Raw genomic sequence first — 21,470 nt, 5'->3', positions numbered from 1 at the left:
TGAGGCTGCTGGGAGAGATTTCCCTTTCTCTTCTCGGTTCGCACAGCTCCCGGGGCTCAACTTTGGATTTGGCCCCGCCTCTGCGTGTAGGTCGCCTGAGGGCGTCTGTTCTTCGCTCAGACAGGACGGGGTTAAAGAAGCAGCTGCTTCGGGGACTCGGGCTCACTCAGGCGGGGTGGGGGGGAGGGAGGGGTACGGAGTGCGGGGCGAGCCTGTGGCGGCAGAGGCCGGCGTGACGTTGCACCAGCCTGAGGCACGCCGTGAGTTCTCCCGGGGAAGTTGTCCCTGGATCCCGGGACCCTGGCAGTGGCGGGCTGCACAGGCTCCCCGGAAGGGGGGTGTGGATAGTGACCTGTGCTCGCACAGAGGCTTTTTGGTGGCGGCAGCAGCAACCTTAGCATCTCATGCCCGTCTCTGGGGTCCGTGCTTTTAGCCGCGGCTCGCGCCCGTCTCGAGCTCCGTTAAGCAGCGCTCTTAATCCCCTCTCCTCGCGCACCAGGAAACATAGAGGGAAGAAAAAAGTCTCTTGCCTCTTAGACAGCTCCAGACTTTTTCCCGGACTCCCTCTCAGCTAGCTGTGGTGCACTAGGCCCCTGCAAGCTGTGTTCACGCCGCCAACCCCAGTCCTCTCCCGGAGCTCCGACCAAAGCCCGAGCCTCAACTCCCAGCCCCGCCCTCCCCGGCGGGTGAGCAGGCAAGCCTCTCGGGCTGGTGAGTGCCGGTCGGCACCGATCCTCTGTGCGGGAATCTCTGCGCTTTGCCCTCTGCACCCCGTTGCTGAGCTCCTCCCCACGGCACCGAAGCTTTCCCCCTCTGCCACCCGCAGTCTCCGTCCGCGAAGTGGCTTCCTAGTCTGTGGAAACCTTTCCTCCTTCACAGCTCCCTCCCACTGGCGCAGGTCCCGTCCCTATCCTTTTGTCTCTGTTTATTCTTTTTTTTTTTTTTTTGTGGTACGCGGGCCTCTCACTGTTGTGGCCTCTCCCGCTGCGCTGCGGACGCGCAGGCTCAGCGGCCGTGGCTCACGGGCCTATTCTTTTTTCTTTTGCCCTACCCAGGTACGTGGGGAGTTTCTTGCCTTTTGGGAGGTCTGAGGTCTTCTGCCAGCGTTCAGTAGGTGTTCTGTAGGAGTTGTTCCACGTGTAGATGCATTTCTGGTGTATCTGTGGGGAGGAAGGTGATCTCCGCGTCTTACTCTTCCGCCATCTTCCGATAGTCTTTATTTCTAAACAGAAGAGTTTCCTAATGGTGGAGTTTGTTGTGCTAACCATTGTAACTTTTAGTTTAACAAGTCGCAGGAGAATCACGGATTTTAAAGACAAAGAAAACTTCCCAGGTTTATGCAGCCACTAACGAACGCTGGTGGTGATATCCAGAGTTTTATGATGGCCTTAGTTTTACTAGTGCTCTGGGAGACAAGGTCGTCGACCAGCAGAGGGGAGAGGTGAGATTTGGAGTTTGATGGGAGAGGTGGAGGGGAGACGTGAGATTTGGAATTTGATGGAGAGGTGGAAATCCTGAATATTTACAGAGTGAAATGGTAGCAGAAGCTGGCAAAGCGCATAGAATGACCTATGCAAGTAAAGGAGCTTGGCCCAGGCTGCAGACCACGGATTTGTAGTGGCTCCAGTCTGCATACTTGTTGCATTTTTCTCTACCAGCAACTCAGCAAACTAAAATTAGGCAGAGGAAAGTCAACTGGTCAAACTTTCCCCTGGGTTTGGGTTTGCAGGGAAGGTGAGACAAGGAGCTAGATAACTGGGGACATTGGTGAGAGACTGATTGAAATGAACAACAGTTGGGTCCAGGCTTGAGGGGGAAATAAGTGAAACCAAAGAGTTTCTGGTGGTTTGAGAGAGGATGTAATGGTCCAGGGACTGGAGGGTTCAACTATTATTATAGAATAAGTATAGTTTAAGAAAGCAACAACTTCATACCCATTACTAAGGTTATTATTTATATTTTTATGGCAGTTCCTCAAAAAGTTAAACATAGATTTATATATCCAGCAATTCCAAAACAACGAGCAGGGACTCAAACAGATACTTGTTACACCAGTGTTCATAGCAGCGTTATTCACAATAGTCAAAAGGTGGAAACAACTCAAATGTCCATCAACAGATGAATGGATAAACAAAATACATACAATGCCATGTTATTGCACCTTAAAAAGGAAGGAAATTCTGATCCATGCTATAAAGTGGATGAAACCTAAAGACATTATGCTAAGGGAAATAAGCCAGAAATAAAAGCACAAATGTGGGATTCCACCTATATGAGGTACCTAGAATAGGCAGATTTATAGCTACAGAAAGAAGAATACAGTGGGAAATGGGGACTCATTGTTTAATGGGTACAGAGTTTATATTTGGGATAATGAAAAGCTCTGAAAATGGATAGTGGTGATGATTGCACAACAGTGTGCATGCGCTTAATGCCACTGAATTCTACACTTAAGTATGGTTAAAATGGTAAATTTTAAGTTTCATGAATTTACCACACACACAGAAAAGAGCAGAAGGTGGTGATCAGAGTGGGACATTTGGAGCTGAGGACTGCAGGATTTCAACAGTAGTTTAGGCTATGGCAAGAGCTTGGTTGTAGCCATGGGCATGGATGACTAAGTGGAATGGAGGTTAAAGATCTCTGGCTTTGGAAGGGTGTTCAGTCTAGGAGCTTGGCTGAGTTGGGTATTGACTTGCAGCCTCTACCGCCCTCCTGACCAGCCAAGCCCCTTCTTCCTATATCCCTGCTTACCTTCCGATACCCCAAATCTCCCAGAAGCCAAGGATCCAAAGGTATTCTCAGTATCCCCCTTCCCCTTCTCCTTTCCACTTCCTCCAGCCTAAGACTCTCCCACTCCACCCCACAGCATGGGGGGTGGGGGTTATGCTTCTCTCCGGGGGCAAACAACTCCCAGTATAGGACATGTAATAATTCAAACATTTGTTTTCTAATTATTCATAATCTCATCAGTTTATCACAACTGTGTTTTAACCTTTTGATGTGTTTGCTTCCATTCTTTTCCTTCTGTGTCTGGTTTTTACCATAGTTGTAATAATGCCTTTACGTCTACTTTTTCTCTTTATTATAACATAAACATTTTTCTGTATTGTCAAATAGGCCTCATAGAATGTAATGTATTCCTAGTGTGCCCTGATACCCAGGACTAAAACCACAAGGAACTGAATAGTGCTAAAAAACCTTGTAGGGAGGAGGGTAAGGGTGCAGACCAGACGATGGGGGTAGAGTGGGGAGGAGCACGAGAAGACTTTTAGCTGTAAGTCATGGGGAGGACACATGGGGGCACAAAGATTCAGATCTGGGTCCCCTTTTTTGTTTTTTAATTATCAGATGATAATTAACATTCTGTTTATCGTCCACAAAAACTGTTGATGTGAAAAGAATGCAACTCTGGAAAACTTAGCAAGGAAAGATAAAAATAATCAAAATATAGTTTTGCTCTTCAAAAGCAAAACTGAATATAATTATGTAGACTAGCTGCAGTACAATAACAGTTATGCTTATCCCTACAATCTGGGTCAGATTAACTTGGTTAAAAGTTATGTTTGATTGTACCAGCAAGTCTTATTCACAGTTAGTGATTCTAGTAATACAGATACCACTTCATCAATCAGCAGACATTTATATCTCTCCCACCATGTAGTGCAAGCTGTTATGTAGCATGACTACTTCCAAGTTAAAAAAAATTAAAGACAATATCTATGGCAGGCTTAGATCAAGAAGTTTTAGAAGAGAGTTGAATAACTTAGAAGTCAACAAAAATTGTAAGACGTATTCTGTGAGCAAAATAGTTCCTTGATAGTACAGAATTAAAGGGCTCTCTAGCTTCCAGAGGAGTCCTTTTATTTCTAAATATTCAAAAGAATAGACAGAAACTTCTTTGGAATTTATAACATCGCAAGGGGCCTGTGGGAGATTTTCATATTATTAAATTGCAAACTTCAGAACTGGGCAGACAGAAAGCTGATTTTTTTTAATGCATATATTTCATGTCATTTCTTATTTTAGAAGATATAATACAACTCTTCAAAGCTTTAATATTTTTTGTATTGCTAGCTATTTCATGTAAGTGCTCATTATAAATGGATAACATAACCATTAATTAATAGAAAAACTAAACTATACTTTGTAGAGGGTCTAACTCTACATATGAGATTTCTTGCACGCTCAGTTGTATACTAACACGTGTGTGTACATACACATATGCTTATCTCTTTTATCAAGGGAAAAGTTCAATTAGAAGACTTACTTCACCATCTTGAGAAAGAAGGGATTGAAGTCCTTGCCTTTACAGAAGAACAACTCTACTTTGTCTGGTGCTTGTTACAGCAAAGACAGGCTGAGGACTGCTACCAGAAATCTAGAAGAGCTGTCAGGAAGCACATGGAAGAAATTAAAGAAGTAAGAACTAATATCATAAAGTTTTAAGATAGCTGTGATTTTGGGACTTCCCTGGTGGTCCAATGGTTAAGACCCCATGTTTCCAGTGCAGGGGGTACGGGTTCAATCCCTGGTCAGGGAAGTTCCACGTGCTGCGCAGCACAGCAAAAAGAAAAGAAAAAAAGATGGCTCTGGTTTTGTTCATTGTCCTTCATTATATTAACGTATTAAAAACCAGCATTTGAATATCAATGTATAATCTGCAAAGCACCCACATGTACACTTTTCTTTTAATGAAATATGTCAACAAGCTGTATTGGTTTCCAATAGAGTACATGTACAGGACATTGCCCAGAGATGACTAGTTGACTATCCAAATAGGTCTGCTCAACGTGCTTTCATTATCTTGGTAAATTCATCCTTGTATCAATAACCAACCCTCTAGCTGACTCTCCTCCTAGTAGGCTTAGAAACCTGATTAGTCAGTGTACTGTGAGTGGATCTGCTTCTCAAAGGTGACCTTGTGTTGACCAAACTCACAGAGAAGTTTGTAGAGAAATAGATACTAGCTTTTCAGTTGACAGTGAGAAATATAACTGCCAAAGGAACCAGACACATGTATCCTGTGACTGATGCCTTTTTTCCCTACAGGCACACTACATAGGAAGCCAAATTTTAATCAAATGTCTACTTGCTGAACAAATGATTCTAATTTTTTAGAGCACTAGCTAACTAAGATAGCCAGATTTACACCATAAAGCTATTCATACCTGCCCTTATTTCTGGACCTGTTATATCCTAGAACCAGGGTACCTAGCCCTTAGATGAGCAGATAATGGCACGTTTTGACTCTTTAATCACTCTTTTTGATGTGTCCAGTATTGATCAACCTACTTTCTTATATATAAGCTACTTTCTTTAAATGAGTTAATAAAATTTTCTCAGGTTGCTTGCAGATCACTGTGTTGTGTTTTGACAGCTCAGCTCAGCTAACTTGTTGATTTTTAAATTTAACTCTTAGAGGGCAGTTTGATTTCCAAACTCTTAAAGAAGAGTACAGCTCCTTTAGAACAAAAGCAGGATAGCATAGTAGACCATGAACTTTAACATTAGGCAGTTGGGGGTGAAAAATTGCCTTTGGCACTGACTCTCTGCGTAACCTTGGGCAAGTTACTCAACTTCTTTGAGCTTGAAATTTCTCTTCTGTAAGTTGGAGATGATAACAGCTCCTTCAAAAGGATTTGTGAGGTTTACACATATTAACGTGTAGAAAACATTTCACATACGTACTTGGCACCCAGCAAGTATTCAATAAATTATAACTGTTATTATTAGAAATAGGTAGTATTGTTCCTGCCATTTTAAAGAGGAGGAAACTGAAGCATACCAGGGAGTGATAAAGTTGGACTGCAGTTCTGTGTTCCTTCTACTATATCATTCAGCTTTTTGTTCATATTCTGAGCAGTTGTCCCCGAAAAAGGCTTCAACACAGTTCAGCAAAATGCAGTTATTTTGGTAGTCTCCTTCTAAGCAATTTGGCACAGTAAGAGCTCAGGCTCTGGCTCTGGCCCACCTCAGTGTGAAGTCCGGCTCCCCGCTTTCCGCTTTGCTTGACAACACAAGTCCGTCAGCCTCTCTCAACCGCCCTCACCTATGAAGTGGGAGATAACAGTGTCACAGGGTTGTGGTGAAAACTCAATATTTGATGTCCTTAACATAGTACCTGGAGCATATAGTTAGCTTTCAATCTATTATTATTAGCCACATAAAAGTGCCTTTTGTGAAGCTGTCATATTAATCAGAAACTATTTTTAAAGAATACCCAATAGTTTATTTTAATACAATCTCCTATTAGCATTTAAGACATCTTAATCATGAGTTTTGCTTAAGATATAAAATCCTGTGTAGATACTTCTCTGTTCCTGAGTATCATGACCGTATTTCCTAAACCATAGATAAGGAGACTTGATTTGAAACCTGATTTGTTAATGGAAAAAAATATCAGCGATTGTGACTGTCCCAGAAATTTGTGGTGATGTGTCATCCTATCTATGGGAAACAGTGTCTGATAACATATGACAGCTGGAAGGAAGTTTAGGGAGAGAGACCCACACTTAAGCCAAGTTGAATTTTCTGTTTATTTCTTAGATTATGAACATTGATAGTATGGTGATCTCTTAGTGGCTCTTTCACTTCATAGACTTGTAAGAAAATGTATTCTTTTCTTCTTAGGTAGAAAATTATGCAAACCGTGTCTGTAACTTACCAGAGGAAAAGGAAGCGTTTTCTCATGGTTATGAAAAGGAAAGCAAGCAGCCTAGACATGAGTTTAAAGGGCTCCAACTCAAACCGGGTAATTTTTCCTTTTGTAAACATGTAAATTTTAATTTTTTCCCTAATTCTAATAATTAGCATGAGACAATTACAGAAAATTTGGGAAATGTGTAAAAGTAGAAGGAAGGAAAAAAAATTACTACATATCCTCCACCTCAAGAAAAGTACTTGTAGGACTTCTCTGGTGGGGCAGTGTTTAAGAATCCGCCTGCCAATGCAGGGGACACGGGTTCGAGACCTGGTCCAGGAAGATCCCACATGCCACGGAGCAACTAAGCCCGTGTGCCACAACTACTGAGCCTGCGCTCTAGAGCACGTGAGCCACAATTTCTGAAGCTCACGTGCCTATAGTCCATGCTTTGCAACCAGAGAAGCCCCCACAATGAGAAGCCCGTGCACCACAAGGAAGAATAGCCCCCTGCTCTCGGCAACTAGAGAGAGCCTGCGCGCAACAACGAAGACCCAACACAGCCAAAAATAAATAAATAAATTTATAAAAAGAAAGAAAAGTACTTGTAATGTTTTAGGTGTATTTTCTGCCTGTCTTTTTAAGGTATGCATTCTGAAATATTCTCAAATGTGTGTGAGAGATTACAGAGTGGTGATTTTCTTTAATGTCGATTACAGCACTTACCACACTATGTCCTAACTACCTATGTCAGCGCTTCTGGGGCAGAGATCTCATTCTAGTCTTCCTGGTTTCCATGTTTTCGACAGCACCGGCCTCGTAAAGTACCTAGCATGTTAAGGGCTCAGGAAATGTTTATTAAGTGCTCCAAAGCTACAAGGGAAGATACAGATAGGACCCCTTTAGAATACTGTATTTGTTTAACTCCATAAATTAGATATTATTATGATATATGGTCAGTGATTATTTACATTTGCCACACATTTAGGATTTTCTTTGCTCAGCATTTTTCCTTGCATCTCAGATATCCCATTTGGGATCATTTTCCTTTTTTCATTTTAGAACTTCCTTTCATAATGGTCTGTTGATGGAAGGTTTTTCTATATTTTGAATCTCAGGTACAGAGAAAATTGAGCTAATCACAGGACATAATTCATATGTACTACACTCGGGTTTCATTTTTTTCCCCTTTTTTGTTATCCATTGGATAATTGAGTTTTCTTCTGGCTTAAAAGCTTGCATTCTAGTTTTGTTCATATGGTGGTTGCATTTTAAGAGTTTTAAAAATTTCTTCTGACATTTTTAGTTGTTCTCGGCATCAGGGCTGTTCAGGGCTCTAATCTGCCATACTGTAAGAAGCAGAAGCTACTCTATGCCCTGCTCCTAACGTAACTTAGCTCATGAAGGATTGGGAAGTAGGGGAGTGATGTCACTATAATGTGGAAGTTCACATGTAATTTTCCCCGGCATGTTAATGATTTGGGCTGCCAGCAAGCCTTGGAGTTTATACATAAAGCCCGTTCATCCCATGTTCCTCTTCTGGGCTGTTTGGCCACATGTTTTGTCTTGGAAGTGCTTATTGCAAAGATATTACTAATCTTTTGCGTTTTGCCTTTGTTTCCAACTCTGCAGACTCAGCTCCTTCATTAGCTCACCTTTACGGTAAACCTGATTTTTTAAAAGAATACAGAGTCCTATATTTGCTATAGTATTCCTCTATTTTTTAGGAATTTGACACATCTGTTTAAATCTAGCAGTATAATATTAGGATTGTCAGTGTTTTTTATAGCACTCTAGCTACACAATGACAAAGGTTTTGAGTGCTCTATGCCAACCTTTTTTCCATAAACCTCATTATTTTTAGAGAGCAGTTTTGCGAAATACAAGTTTACTTGTTTGTTTTAGGAACACATACCTCAATCACATCAGAAATGCTTCTGTAATTAAAGGATGTCTTTTGAAGGTGGAGCTAACATGATTTGGTAATGGATTTCATGTTGGGTGGGAGAAAAGGAGAGAAATCACTGGTTACCCAAAGCTTTTTGGCCTGAGCAGTTGAAATATTGGAGTTCCTAACTACTCAGATGGGGGATACCATGGGAGGTCCTATTTGGGGAACACCGTAAAGAGTTTGCTTTTGGACATCTACATTGGATGTGAATATTAGGCATCCAAGTGGAAAGGTCAAGTAGGCAATTTTGTATATGTTTGGAACGCAGTGTGAACTAGAGATGTAAATTTGGGGGTCATCAGCATATAGCAAATATTTAAAGCCTTAGGACTGTAGGAGATAACCTAGGGAGTAAAAAGAAGAAGATTCAGAGCTGGGCCCTAGGTCATTCCAGTGTTTAGAGGTTGGAAAGGTAAGAAATCAGCAAAGGAGTCTGAGAAGGAGTGGCATGAAAGGTAGGAGGAAACCTAGCAGAGTGTGGTGTCCCATAAGAGAAATGATGGAAGTGTTTTAAGAAAAGGAAGGGAACAATTGGGTCAAATACCATTGATAGGCTATGTGGAGTGAGGACAGGTAATTGACCATTGGGTTTGGTCACATGGGGGTCATTGTGACTTTGAGGAGAGCTGTTTCTGTGGAGTGGTGGATATGAAAGCCATTGGAGTGAATTCAGGAAAGAATGGTAGGAGAAGGGGAGGGGACATGGCTGTGGTTGATCCTTTTTTTTTTTTTTTTTGATCCTTTCTTGAAGTTGTGCTGCAAAGAGAAATGAAGAAATGGTGGAGGAACTGGAGGGCGTTATGAGTTTGAAGAAAAACCTTTGTTGTTTTCATCACTGTTGTTTTTAATGGGAGATGTTATACCATGTCTCTAAGATGATTAGTTGGGAAGAAAGCTGCATGAGGCAATAGAAATAAGAGTCAACTGCAGGAGTTTTATCTTTGAGAGGAGAGGGAATGGGATCTAGTGTACAAGGCGGGGAGGGAGGCGGGGGTGGTGCTGGCCTTAGGAGCCAAGGGTAGTTTGTTACATCTCACAAGAGGGAAGAGTGCGGGGGAGCTGGCAGATTTGGTAGGGGAGCTTGTGGAAGCTCTCTTCAGAGTGCTTCTCTTTTCTCTGTGAAATAAGAAGTAGGGTATTCGGGCTTCCCTGGTGGCGCAGTGGTCGAGAGTCCGCCTGCCTATGCAGGGGACACGGGTTCGTGCCCCGGTCCGGGAAGATCCTACATGCCGCGGAGTGGCTGGGCCCGTGAGCCATGGCCGCTGAGCCTGCGTGTCCGGAGCCTGTGCTCCGGAACGGGAGAGGCCACAACAGTGAGAGGCCTGCGTACCAAAAAAAAAAAAAAAAAAAAAAGTAGGGTATTCAGGTGAGAGTGAGGATGGGGAAGGAGGTATTAGAGATATGATGAGGGAGAGGGATGAAACAAGCAGGGGAATGTAGGAGGATTGCTGGGCAGCAGTAAGGGCTCACTTGAGGTTAGTAGTCACGAGTTTGAAATGAAACCTCTCAGCACTACCTGTGCCGTTTTCTGTAGCCCCATCCAGCTTCTGGAGTGTGCTGGTGAAGAGCTGGATTTAAACAGGTTGGAGTTTTGTCACCAAGTATAATGGAAGGAAAGAGGGGCAAGAGAGTTGTGAATGTTTTCAAGGGAGTGATTGTAATGATGGACTATAGAATCTAAGCTGGGTAAGTGAGAACAGGAATGGGATAAGGAACACTGAAAAGTGTTTAAAGTCAATGGATGATAGTTTCCAGTATGGTCAAAAATTATTGAAATTGAGCTGCTAGTACATAAGAGGGGATGAATGGAGGATAAGATGTAGAAATTGAAGCTAGGGAGAAGTTACAGAAACTATAGAGGCTAATGACCAGGTCTAGGGAATTACTGTGGAGTAGGTGGCTGAGTGGGGTAGAGGACTAGATCTTTGGAAGTTAGCTGGTAAAGGAACTGAAAAGCCAGGGGACTGGAATAATCATCTACCTGAATATTGAAATCATCGAGAATGTTGGCAGGATTAGTTGAGTGACTGTGGACAAGTTTCTTGGTTTCTTGGTGCCTGAGCCCTCATTTCTTAAAAGGGAAAATCATGGTTCCTACTTCACTGGGTTGTTGTAAAGATTAAATAAGATAGATTTATCTCAAATGCTTAGTACAATACCTGCCACACAGTAAGCACTCACTAAAACAACAATACACTTTAAAGTTACGCAAGAACAAATTTTAAACTTCTGCAAGTAGTAAGAATATCTACGGCTTTTGAGAACCTTTTCCCACTACTTTTTAGTTATTTGCCTGCATTTCTTTTTAACAATTGTGTTTCTGGTGTTTCTTCCTAACAGAAGTGCAAATAAAGGAGGTCGAAATATTGTATCAAGAAGGCGTGTCTGAAATAGCTCTGAGCAGCCCTAGTGAACAGATTGCACACTTACTCATGGAAAGAAGTACAGTCTTGAGGAAACTGGAACGAGGGGATCCCAAACCAGAATCACAAAGATGTCTGAGCAGTAACCTACAGAAAGAATTTCCCCAGGTATTCAAAATTAACTGGGTAATTGAGTAAGAGACAGGCTAGTTGAAAACTGCATTTGTTCATTTAACCATTCATACATTAAACTATCAGGAAGCCAGTTTTGACCGCGCTTAAGAATATAGGCTTTGGGCTTCCCTGGTGGCGCAGTGGTTGAGAGTCCATCTGCCGATGCAGGGGACATGGGTTCATGCCCCGGTCCGGGAAGATCCCACATGCCGTAGAGCGGCTGGGCGTGTGAGCCATGGCCGCTGAGCCTGCGCGTCCGGAGCCTGTGCTCTGCAACAGGAGAGGCCACAATAGTGAGAGGCCCGTGTACCGCAAAAAAAAAAAAAAAAAAAAAAAAGGAGTATAGGCTTTGGGTTTAAATGGACCTCCTCTACCACTTGTTAGCAGTATGTCCTTGAACAAGTTGCTTAACTTTTGTGAGCCTCAATTTCTATAAAATCTGGGAGCAACTGAGCTACTCCACAAGGTGATCATGAAAATGAAATAATATACGTAAAGCTCTAGAATAGTACCTCACATGTCAATTAGCTTTATTGTTATTATTTATTGAGAACTTACCATGTGCCAGGCTTTGTGCTAGTGGATGTAGGAACAAAGTCAAATTAGAAATAATTTGGACTTGCAAGGAACTTACAAGCTAATGAAGGAAAGAAATAAACCAGTGGTTATAATTCAGTGTGGAAAGCTCTGTGATAAAGTGAAAACTCAGGGGTGGGGCTGAGTCAGTATGGGTGGAAAAGGCTTCCAGCAGAGGTAATGTTGAGTACCATTTTGAGAGCTGAGTGTTAGCTGGATGAAGAAGATGGGAAAGACATTTCTGGCAGAGGAAACAATGTATAATACATACTGGTTCATGTGAGTCAATGCTGAGAAATGTGCCTGGAGATATTTTCAGAAACCACTTCATGGTGAGACTCATATACTAAGCTAGAGAGTTTGGAATCAGTACCCAACAGTGTTCCTGGAGCATACTGGAGGCATAAAAATATTTTGAATGTACAAATGACTAACTGTTATAGTTGGTCTGGAGAGTCACTAAATGATTCTAAGAGGAGAGTAACATGATCTGATTTGTGTTTTAGAAAAATCACTGTGGTCACAGTAGAGGGGTGGATTGGATAGGGACCAGATTGGAAGCCGGGATTTCAGGGGATGTTAACAAATAATTAATTAAAGAATGAGAACCAAAAACAAGGCTCAGAGTGTAATACAGAAGGGAAGAAGGAGTTATGAAGGAGATGGAATCTATAAAACAAATTGGACACTGTGGAGGTGAAGTCTGGGATGACCCTAAGGCTATCTACCCAGTCACTACTAAGTCATAGTTTTACCACTAATGGACAGAAAGAATTAAAACAGATATACTACAAAGGATTTTTGTTATTATACAATGTAATTCATAAAATGTGTCACATTCCCAGTTATATTTTGTTTAAGCTAATGTTGTAATTTACCTGAGCATAAAGTAATCAGTAGAGTCACTTTTTTGTAGAAATTGACAAGCCGATTCAAAAATTGATAAGGAAATGCAAAGGAACTAGAATAGCCAAAACAACTTTGAAAAAGAAGAACTAGTTGGAAGATACACACTTCCTGCTTTCAAGACTTACCACAAAACTGCAGTAATCAAGAAAGTGCAGTATTGGTATAAAGGCAGATATATAGATCAATGGAACAGAATAAGGAGTCTAGAAATAGACCCACACCTACATGGTAAATTGATTTTCAACACAGGTGCCAAGGTAATTTAATGGGGAAAAGATACACTTTTCAACAAACAATGCTGGCACAATTGGATAGACATATGCAAAAAAACGAAAACAAAACCCTCAACTCTATTGAGGTTCCCTTCCCCACTGGTAAAGGAGGGAGTCCCTACTCTAAACACTATGAGATAGCCAAATACATGACACCCAACCTTGAACAGAGATGCGATCGATAGTTTATTAGTCAGATAGACTCACAGCCCAGGGAGGACACTGCCTGTCATGCAGGGCCACCGGGGTTGTACTCAGAAATGGAGTGAACCCATAGGGGCCATGGGAGACAGACTTTATAGTACCAATAGGATGAGGTGCCCCCTAGTTCTCATGGGAGGATATGACTGGCTTGTTTAAAAAATTCCATGGGTTGGCAGTGAAATGGCAGCCATTAGGCTGAGGACTGGATAAAATATAGCTGTTCTGGCTGATAAGGGCACTAGCTGGGTGGAGAATCTTTCCCATTGGATGGGGGCATATCTGGCAAAAGCAAGGGAATTCATGCTTAGGCTTTTGGTGCACTGTGAGTTACAAGGGTGTCAAGGTAACACATGAAAGTTTAGACCTTACAACACATTTATCCTATATCATATACAAAAATTAACTCAAAATTGTTCATAGATCATGTAGGAGATAAAATTTACAGAAGAAAATCTTAGTGACCTTGGGTTTGGCAAGATTTTTATAAGACAGGAAAAGAAAAAACATTGGACTTTATAAAAGTTCAGAACATTTGCTCTTCAAAAGACAAAAATAAAAGAGCAAGCCACAGAAGGGAGATAATTTTTTAAAAAATATATCCAACAAAAGCTTTGTATCTAAATATATAAATAAATCTTATAACTCAACAATAATAACACATACAACCCAACTAAAAACTGGTCAAAAGACTTAAAAAGTGACTGCACTGAAGAACATATACAAATGGTAAATAAACACATGAAAAGATGCTTAACTTCATTTATTATTAGGAAAACACAGAAATTACAATGAAGTAATTTATTATGAGGTAACTATTAATGTATCAATGAATGGCTAAAATTTAAGACTAACCATATCGAGTGTTGGTGACAATGTGGAGCAACTGGAATTCCCTTATCCTACTGATGGGAATATAAAATGATACAACCACTTGTGGAAACTAGTCTAGCATTGCCTTAAAAAGTCAAACACATACTTATCACATAACCCTGCCATTCCACTCCTAGGAATATACCCAAGAGAAATGAAAGAATGTGCCCGCATAAAGACATGCATGTTACAGCAACTTTAATTGTAGTAGCCCTAAACTAGAGTCAACTCAAATGTTCATCTAAAGGTAAATGTATAGATCCATAGAATGGAATATTACTTGGTAATAAAAAAGGATAAATGTACAACAAAACAGATAAATTTCAAAATAATAATCTAAGTGAAATAAGCCAGACCAAAAAGAGTACATAGTCTATGATTCCATTTGTATACAATAGTAGAAAATGCAAACTAATATATAGTAACAGAAACAGATCAGTGGTTGCCTGGGGACAGTGTTAGGGGAGGAATGAATTATAAGGAAGTGTAGGAAACTTTTAAGGGTGATGAATATTTTCATTATCTTTATTGTGGTATTGGTTTCATGGATGGATACATGTAAAAAAATATGTACACTGTAAATATGTGCAGTTATTATGTATCAGTTATACCTTTAGACAGAGTTTTAAAAAAGATTTTTCAGGGCTTCCGTGATGGCGCAGTGGTTGAGAGTCCGCCTGCCGATGCAGGGGACACGGGTTCGTGTCTCGGTCCAGAAGGATCCCACATGCCGCGGAGCGGCTGGGCCTGTGAGCCATGGCTGCCGAGCCTGCGCAACCGGAGCCTGTGCTCTGCAACAGGAGAGGCCACAACAGTGAGAGGCCCATGTATTGCAAAAAAAAAAGGTTTTTCAAAGATCTTATTATGAAATGTAACTTGTAAAAATTTCATTGCCTCCCTAGGTGTGTGTGTGTATATATATATTTTTTTATTAATTAATTTATTTATTATTTTTGGCTGAGTTCGGTCTTCATCGCTGCATGTGGGCTTTCTCTAGTTGTGGCGAGCGGGGGCTACTCTTCGTTGTGTTGTGTGGGCTTCTCATTGCGGTGGCTTCTCTTGTTAAGGAGCACAGGCTCTAGGGGCGTGGGCTTCAGTAGTTGTGGCACATGGGCTTCATTGCTCCGTGGCATTGGGATCTCCCTGGACCAGGCCTCAAACCTGTGTCCCCTGCATTGGCAGGCATATTCTTAGCCACTGAAGTCCCCCTAGGTATATTTTAATAGGCCAATACTGAATCAACCTGTGCATAAAGTAGATGAGAGAGTCATTCCAACCAAAGTGAGGCCACATAAAGTGACACGGAAGTTGAAGAATTTTGCAAGGCCTGATCTATACACTAATTACATTTTACCTAACATTTTTTTTTTTTTTTTTTTTTTTTTCTGTACGCGGGCCTCTCACTGTTGTGGCCTCTCCCATTGTGGAGCACAGGCTCCGGACGCGCAGGCTCAGCGGCCATGGCTCACGGGCCCAGCCACTCCACGGCATGTGGGATCTTCCCAGACCGGGGCACGAACCCGTGTCCCCTGCATTGGCAGGCGGACTCTCAACCACTGCACACCAGGGAAGCCCTTACCTAACATTTGTTTTTTGTTGGTTTTCTGACTTAATACAGGCACATAGTAGAAACAGATTCAAGCAGTATAAAATTGAATGAAAAATGAGTTTTCTCACCCCAAATCCTCAGTTCCATACTCCTAAACTACCACTGCTGACAATTTTTTATTTATCTTTCCAGAAAATTTTCATCCTCTTAAAATACAAATTATGTTCCATTGTGCATATTGTTTTCACTTTCTGTATTAGTGTATATAGATTTGCCTTAGTCTGTTTGACAACATATATTCTTTTGAATGGATGTATCAAAATTTATTTAATCACTTTATTGTTGCATGGGGCAGAGGACAAAGGGATGACATTTAATGCCAAGAATAATCAAAGATTTAAAAAAACACATTTTATTGTGGAATATAACAGCATATATGCAGAAAAATGATAAAACTTAAAAAATACAGTTTGACAAATAGTTATGGAACAAACACCCATGTAACCATTGGTCCTGTGAGGAATACAACATTGCCAAATTCCTAGAAGCTTCCTTTTCTGATCACAACTCCCTTCCTCCCCACAAAGGTGTGCCTCCCTAAATAATATATATAGTAGTTTAGTTTTGTCTGTTTTTGAACATTACATACAAGGAATCAACTTTGGGAATTGCTTTTTTGTAAAACATTATGTTTGTATTATTTATTTTTAATTAGCTTGTCATTACTATGTATCATTCCATCATGTGAATATATGGCATGAGACTATCCATACTAAGTTGTTTTGGGTTGTTTCCAATTTATATCTATTATGAATGTAATATAATCTGTCAGTTATGCTGCTATGAATATTCTTATATATGTGCATGCACTTGTGTAAGGTATATACCCAGGAGTAGATTTAGGGAGTTATAGAGTATGTAGATCTTCAGCTTTACCAGATAATGTCAAACTGTCTCCTTAAGTAGTGGTACCAATTTATACTGGCACCAATAAATAGTGTATGAGAGTGCCTTTGTTCCTCATCAACACTTGATGTTGTCAGACTTTTAAATTTTTGCTAAGCTACTGGGTGCATAATGATATCTCATATTGGTTTTAATTAGCATTTCCCTGATTAGTAGTGAACTTAGTATGATTATCTGTCATTTGGATTTCCCATTTTATTAGTGTTTATTCAGGTCTTTTGTCCATTTAAAAACTGAGTTGTCTTTTTCTTACTGATTTACAGGAATTCTCTATGTTCTGGTTTCAAGTCTTTTATTGATTACGTGTATCACAAATACTTCTTTTTCCACTTTGTGGTTTGTCTTTTTAATATTCTTAATAGTGTCTTTTAATGAATGGAAGTTCTTAACTTTAATGTAGTTCAATTTATCAATCATTTGTCTTATGGTTAGTGTTTTTCTGTCTTGTAATCCTTGCTTTCTGGGATTTTGATTTTTGCTTTTATTGAATCTATAAATCAATTTAAGAGGAATTGATTATCTTAAATTATTGATATCATTTGTGATCATGGACTGTCTTTCCATTTATTTTTTAATGTATATAAACAAAGTTTTATAATTTTCCCTACAAAATCTTGCACATTTTTAAAATATTTATTGCTAGGTACTTCATATTTTTGGGTACTATTAATGCTATATTTATTAAGAATTTAATTTTCTAATGATTGCTAGTATTAAAAGTATAATTATTTTTATATATTGACTATACCTACCAATGTTGCTAAAATTTCTCATCTTAATAATTTATTTGAAGATTTAAAATTTTTTCTACCTGTACAGTCCTATCTGGGAATAATGATACTTTTGTTTCTTCCTTTCCAATTTGATTCCTTTTAATTCTTTTATTTACCTTACTATACTGGCTAGGATCTCCAGTATTATCTTGAATAGGAGACATACTTGTCTGGTTAATGATATTAGAGAAAAAGTATTCAGTGGTATGATGTTTGATTAAGGGTTGGGTTTTTTTTTAATGATACCCTTTGCCAGGTTAAGAAAGTTCTCTTTTATTCCTAGTTTGTTAAGAGCTTTTATTAGGAATTAATGTTGAGTTTATAAAATGTTTTTTCTATAGCCATTGAGATAATGAAGTAATTTAGAACTTTCATCTGTTAATGTGAGAATTTCATTGATTAATTTTTCTAATGTCTTGCATTCCTGGGATAAATCCAACTTGTTCATGATTTGTTATCCTTTCTAAATATTATAGATTCAGTTTGATAAAATTTTGTTTACGTTTTTGTATCTATGTTTATGAGTGAGGTTGCCCTGTGAGTTTTCTTTTTGTATTATCGTTGTCAGGCTTTAATATCAAGGTCTGGCTAGCCAGTGTTAGCCAACCTTTTTTTCATTATTGCCTCCATAATGACACCTTTTAAAGTTTCTTTTATTTTGTTTGTTTGTTTAATTTATTTTACTTTTGGCTGCGTTGGGTCTTCCTTGCTGTGCTTGGGCTTTTCTATAGTTGCGGCGAGTGGGGGCTACTCTTCATTGCAGTGCACAGGCTTCTCATTGCAGTGGCTTCTCTTGTTGCGAAGCACGGGCTCTAGGCGCACAGGCTCAGTAGTTGTGGCTTGTGGGCTCTAAAGAGCAGGCTCAGTAGTTGTGGTGCATGGGCTTAGTTGGTCCACGGCATGTGGGATCTTCCCAGACCAGGGCTCAAACCTGTGTCCCCTGCATTGGCAGGCGGATTCTTAACCACTATGCCACCAGGGAAACCCAATAATGACACTTCTTAGATAATTTTTTATGTCTCTCTCCCATGAAATTTTAATGGCACTAATATAAAGTAATTCTATTTTTGTACTGTAGGCATCTGCACTTTGTACTTGAAAGGGTAAGATTTTCCCCCCCCTAGAAATCAGTTTGCACTCCCTTGGGGGCAATATTGTCTCATTGAGAATGCATGGTCTCGCTTCATAAAATGGATTGGACTGTGCTCCCTCTTTTTTTACGTGGTTATTTTTTAAAATTTAAATGACATTTTTATTCATGAAGCTGATTGATGTAATTTTCATTCACCTCTTAATATTTACTTAGGAGAAATTTGAACAAACTCACCAGCCTCTGCAAAGGGAACATCAGAAACATCAAGAACTTGTGCATCAGTCTAAAAAAAGTCTGAGTGAGGTAAGAAAAAATTACAATCTTTTCTTAATAATAGTAGCTAGTTACAGGTTAGCTTTTACGTTGGAAGTATTTTGTTTGAATATATTAAAATGTACAAATCCATGCTAAAAGATATCAGTTGTGCATAAGAGTATTATAAACACATCACAAAAATTTGGGAAGAAGAAAAAAGTCAATCACCCATTTAACACAATAGCTGATTTTTATTGAATGTATCAAAACTTAAACAATTGATGTGTGTTATGTCCTTTGAAAAATCACCTTGGGACAGTACACACTTCTTCCCAAATACGTTTGGAGCTTCTTTTGGCGGGGGAGTCCTTTAGACTGTATAGCACATTATTTTACATATAATTAATTCTGTTTGTAGAAATTATTTTTTGATCTGGGGAAATGTTATTAAGAGCTCCATCCAGTGAATAAAACATATACAGAGAGTTTAACAATGGGAAGTAACCCAAGATAAATATATATATGGATGAAACTGTATATCCATCATAGTATTATTTTCAATAGCAAAAATTGGAAACTACCAAAATGTTGAAATGATTATATAAATTATCTGCACCCACTGGAATATTATATAACCTTTAAAAATAATCATTACAAAATCTGTACAGCAATATAGAAAAATGTTCCTCATATAATGTTAAATGAAAAAGCCAGACAGAAACGTGTATATAGATTAGGATTATGACTATGTAAAAAATGTACATAAATAAAAAATACTGCAAGGAAATATACCAGTAAGCTAAAAATAGTTTTGTTATGTAGATAGTATTGGTTATTTTCTTATTTTTTAGAAAAATTTGTGTAATGATTATATTCATATAAAATAAATACATATCTCAGGGATCAAAAGCAAAATATCATTGAGGTTGAATTTCTCACTTAGTTTTCAAAATGCTTTGAAAGTAATTGTAGGAAAGGAGCTCTAGACATGATTTGAGCCTTAATTGTGTACATACCTTGAAATTAAATGAAATACCTTATGTAAAGGCATTTTATAAACTGTATTTAATTACCATATAAATGAGGAGTATTTTCACTCTCTTTGGCCAGATGATAATTTTTATCATTAAATTTCAATTATATAACCATAATCTCTTAGATATGTTAGGTTTGAACCTTGTGAAATTGCATGTTTATAGGTTAAAAACAATCAAATATCACCATTTTTCTATGGTTCAACCTAATAAAATAAATGCACATAAATATTGTGTTTGCTACTCTTCTTTATTGGCTTTCAGACATTTATAGGTAATAGCACAATGTCATAAGGGTATATTTACTTTTTGGTGTACTACTAACAATGGCTTTATTTCAGTCCCATGATGAAGACCCAGAAAAAGGTAAAATATCACAAAACTGCAGAGAGAAAGATATGGAACAAGTAACAAGGAGGTTAGGGATGGCCCATGAAGAGATCCGAAGGCTCACTGATGAACTGCAAGGGAAGGAGAAAGAACAGAGTAAATTAGGTAAGCTGTGGTTACAGATGAACATGTCTAACAATGTTTTAAGTGTAGTGATCCTACTCAGGTTGGAACATGAGAGCACTGAGAAAAAAAATCTTTTAAGATAAACACGTAAAAGTCTGATATACAGCCTCATTTTCTACAGTGTCCAGAAATTTTTATTGAAGCATAGCATAACATACCTACCAAAAAGTGTACAACTCCAATATTTACACTACCCAGCGCAAGAAATCTCCAGCAGTCTGGAAGCCCTGTTTCTTCTTCCTATGTCTACATATTCTCTCCTCCCCCCAAATAATGACTCTCCTAACTTTTAAGGTTATTTCTGAGTTTTGACTACAGGGAGTATGCATCCTTTAATTTGTTTCTTTCGTTCAATCTTATGTTTGTGAGATTCATTTATGTTGTTGCATGTAGCAGTAGTTTGTTCACTTTTGTTGTTTGTACTCTAGTATTCCATTGAATAAGTCTATTCAATGTATTCTATTTATCCATTCTACTGATGATGGACAATTATGTTGTTTCCAGTTGTGCTCTATTATGAATTGTGCTGCTATGAATATTCTTGTGCTTATCTGTACATCTCTGATCATGACATTCCTAAGAGTAGAATTAGTAGATCAAAGGGTTACGGGTTTGTTCTACTTTGGTAGATACTGCCATACTGTCTTCCAAATAGTTGTATTAACTTAAGGTCTTCTCAGTTGTATATGAGATTTTGGTTGCTTCACATTCTTTATCAATACTCAGTATTGTCAGTCGTATTAATTTTACCTTTTCTGATGAGTATGTACTAGTATTTAATTGTGGCTTTACTTTGCATTTCCCTGACAGCTAATGATGTGAAAATCCTTTAACATGTTTGTTGTTGTTGTTATTGCTCATTTAGATATACTATTTTGTGAAGTTCCTGCTCAAGTCTTGCACATGTTTTTCTATTGGGTTGTATCTTTATGTTTTGTAGGAGTTTATTAATTTGTAGGAGTTTTCTGTATATTCTGGATATGAGCCTTTTGTTGGATATAAATGTCATGTTAAGTTTTTTTGCCATATAGAAATGCTAATATTTATCAAATCAGATTTAACCAAGTTACTCTTTATGGCGTCTGGGTTTTCATGTGTAAAGCCTTTTCTGTATCACTACAAGGTTATTGAAAATGTTCTCCTCTGGTGTTTTTTTTTCTTTTAGTGCATTTATGGATTTATTATTTATGTTTCAATCTTTGCTTTGTCTATAATTTATTTTAGCATGAAGTTTAAATTTTTTAAATGATTTCCTCTCTATATAATTTGCAATAATTAAAGAAATCAGACTGATTCTTTTTCATGCAGTGTATATGTTACTG

The 21,470-nt window shown here is 38.9% G+C and overlaps 1 protein-coding gene across 1 annotated transcript in view; it reads left to right on the top strand.

The window, feature by feature from the left end:
- The window catches only part of LOC132514880 (phosphopantothenate--cysteine ligase), a 179,319-nt gene that overhangs the window by 17,905 nt on the left and 139,944 nt on the right, over nucleotides 1-21,470 (top strand). Inside the window, exons 3-7 of the mRNA XM_060140355.1 lie at nucleotides 4,246-4,422; nucleotides 6,634-6,754; nucleotides 10,935-11,125; nucleotides 18,557-18,646; nucleotides 19,974-20,127. Coding sequence (XP_059996338.1) covers nucleotides 4,246-4,422; nucleotides 6,634-6,754; nucleotides 10,935-11,125; nucleotides 18,557-18,646; nucleotides 19,974-20,127 — 733 coding nt within the window. The remainder of the gene's footprint in view (nucleotides 1-4,245; nucleotides 4,423-6,633; nucleotides 6,755-10,934; nucleotides 11,126-18,556; nucleotides 18,647-19,973; nucleotides 20,128-21,470) is intronic.

This window comes from Lagenorhynchus albirostris, chromosome 2 (assembly GCF_949774975.1).
Source record: "Lagenorhynchus albirostris chromosome 2, mLagAlb1.1, whole genome shotgun sequence".
Classification (NCBI taxonomy): domain Eukaryota; kingdom Metazoa; phylum Chordata; class Mammalia; order Artiodactyla; family Delphinidae; genus Lagenorhynchus; species Lagenorhynchus albirostris.
The sequence above is the reverse complement of the archived record's forward strand: the minus strand, read 5'-3'. Positions and strand labels throughout refer to the sequence as shown.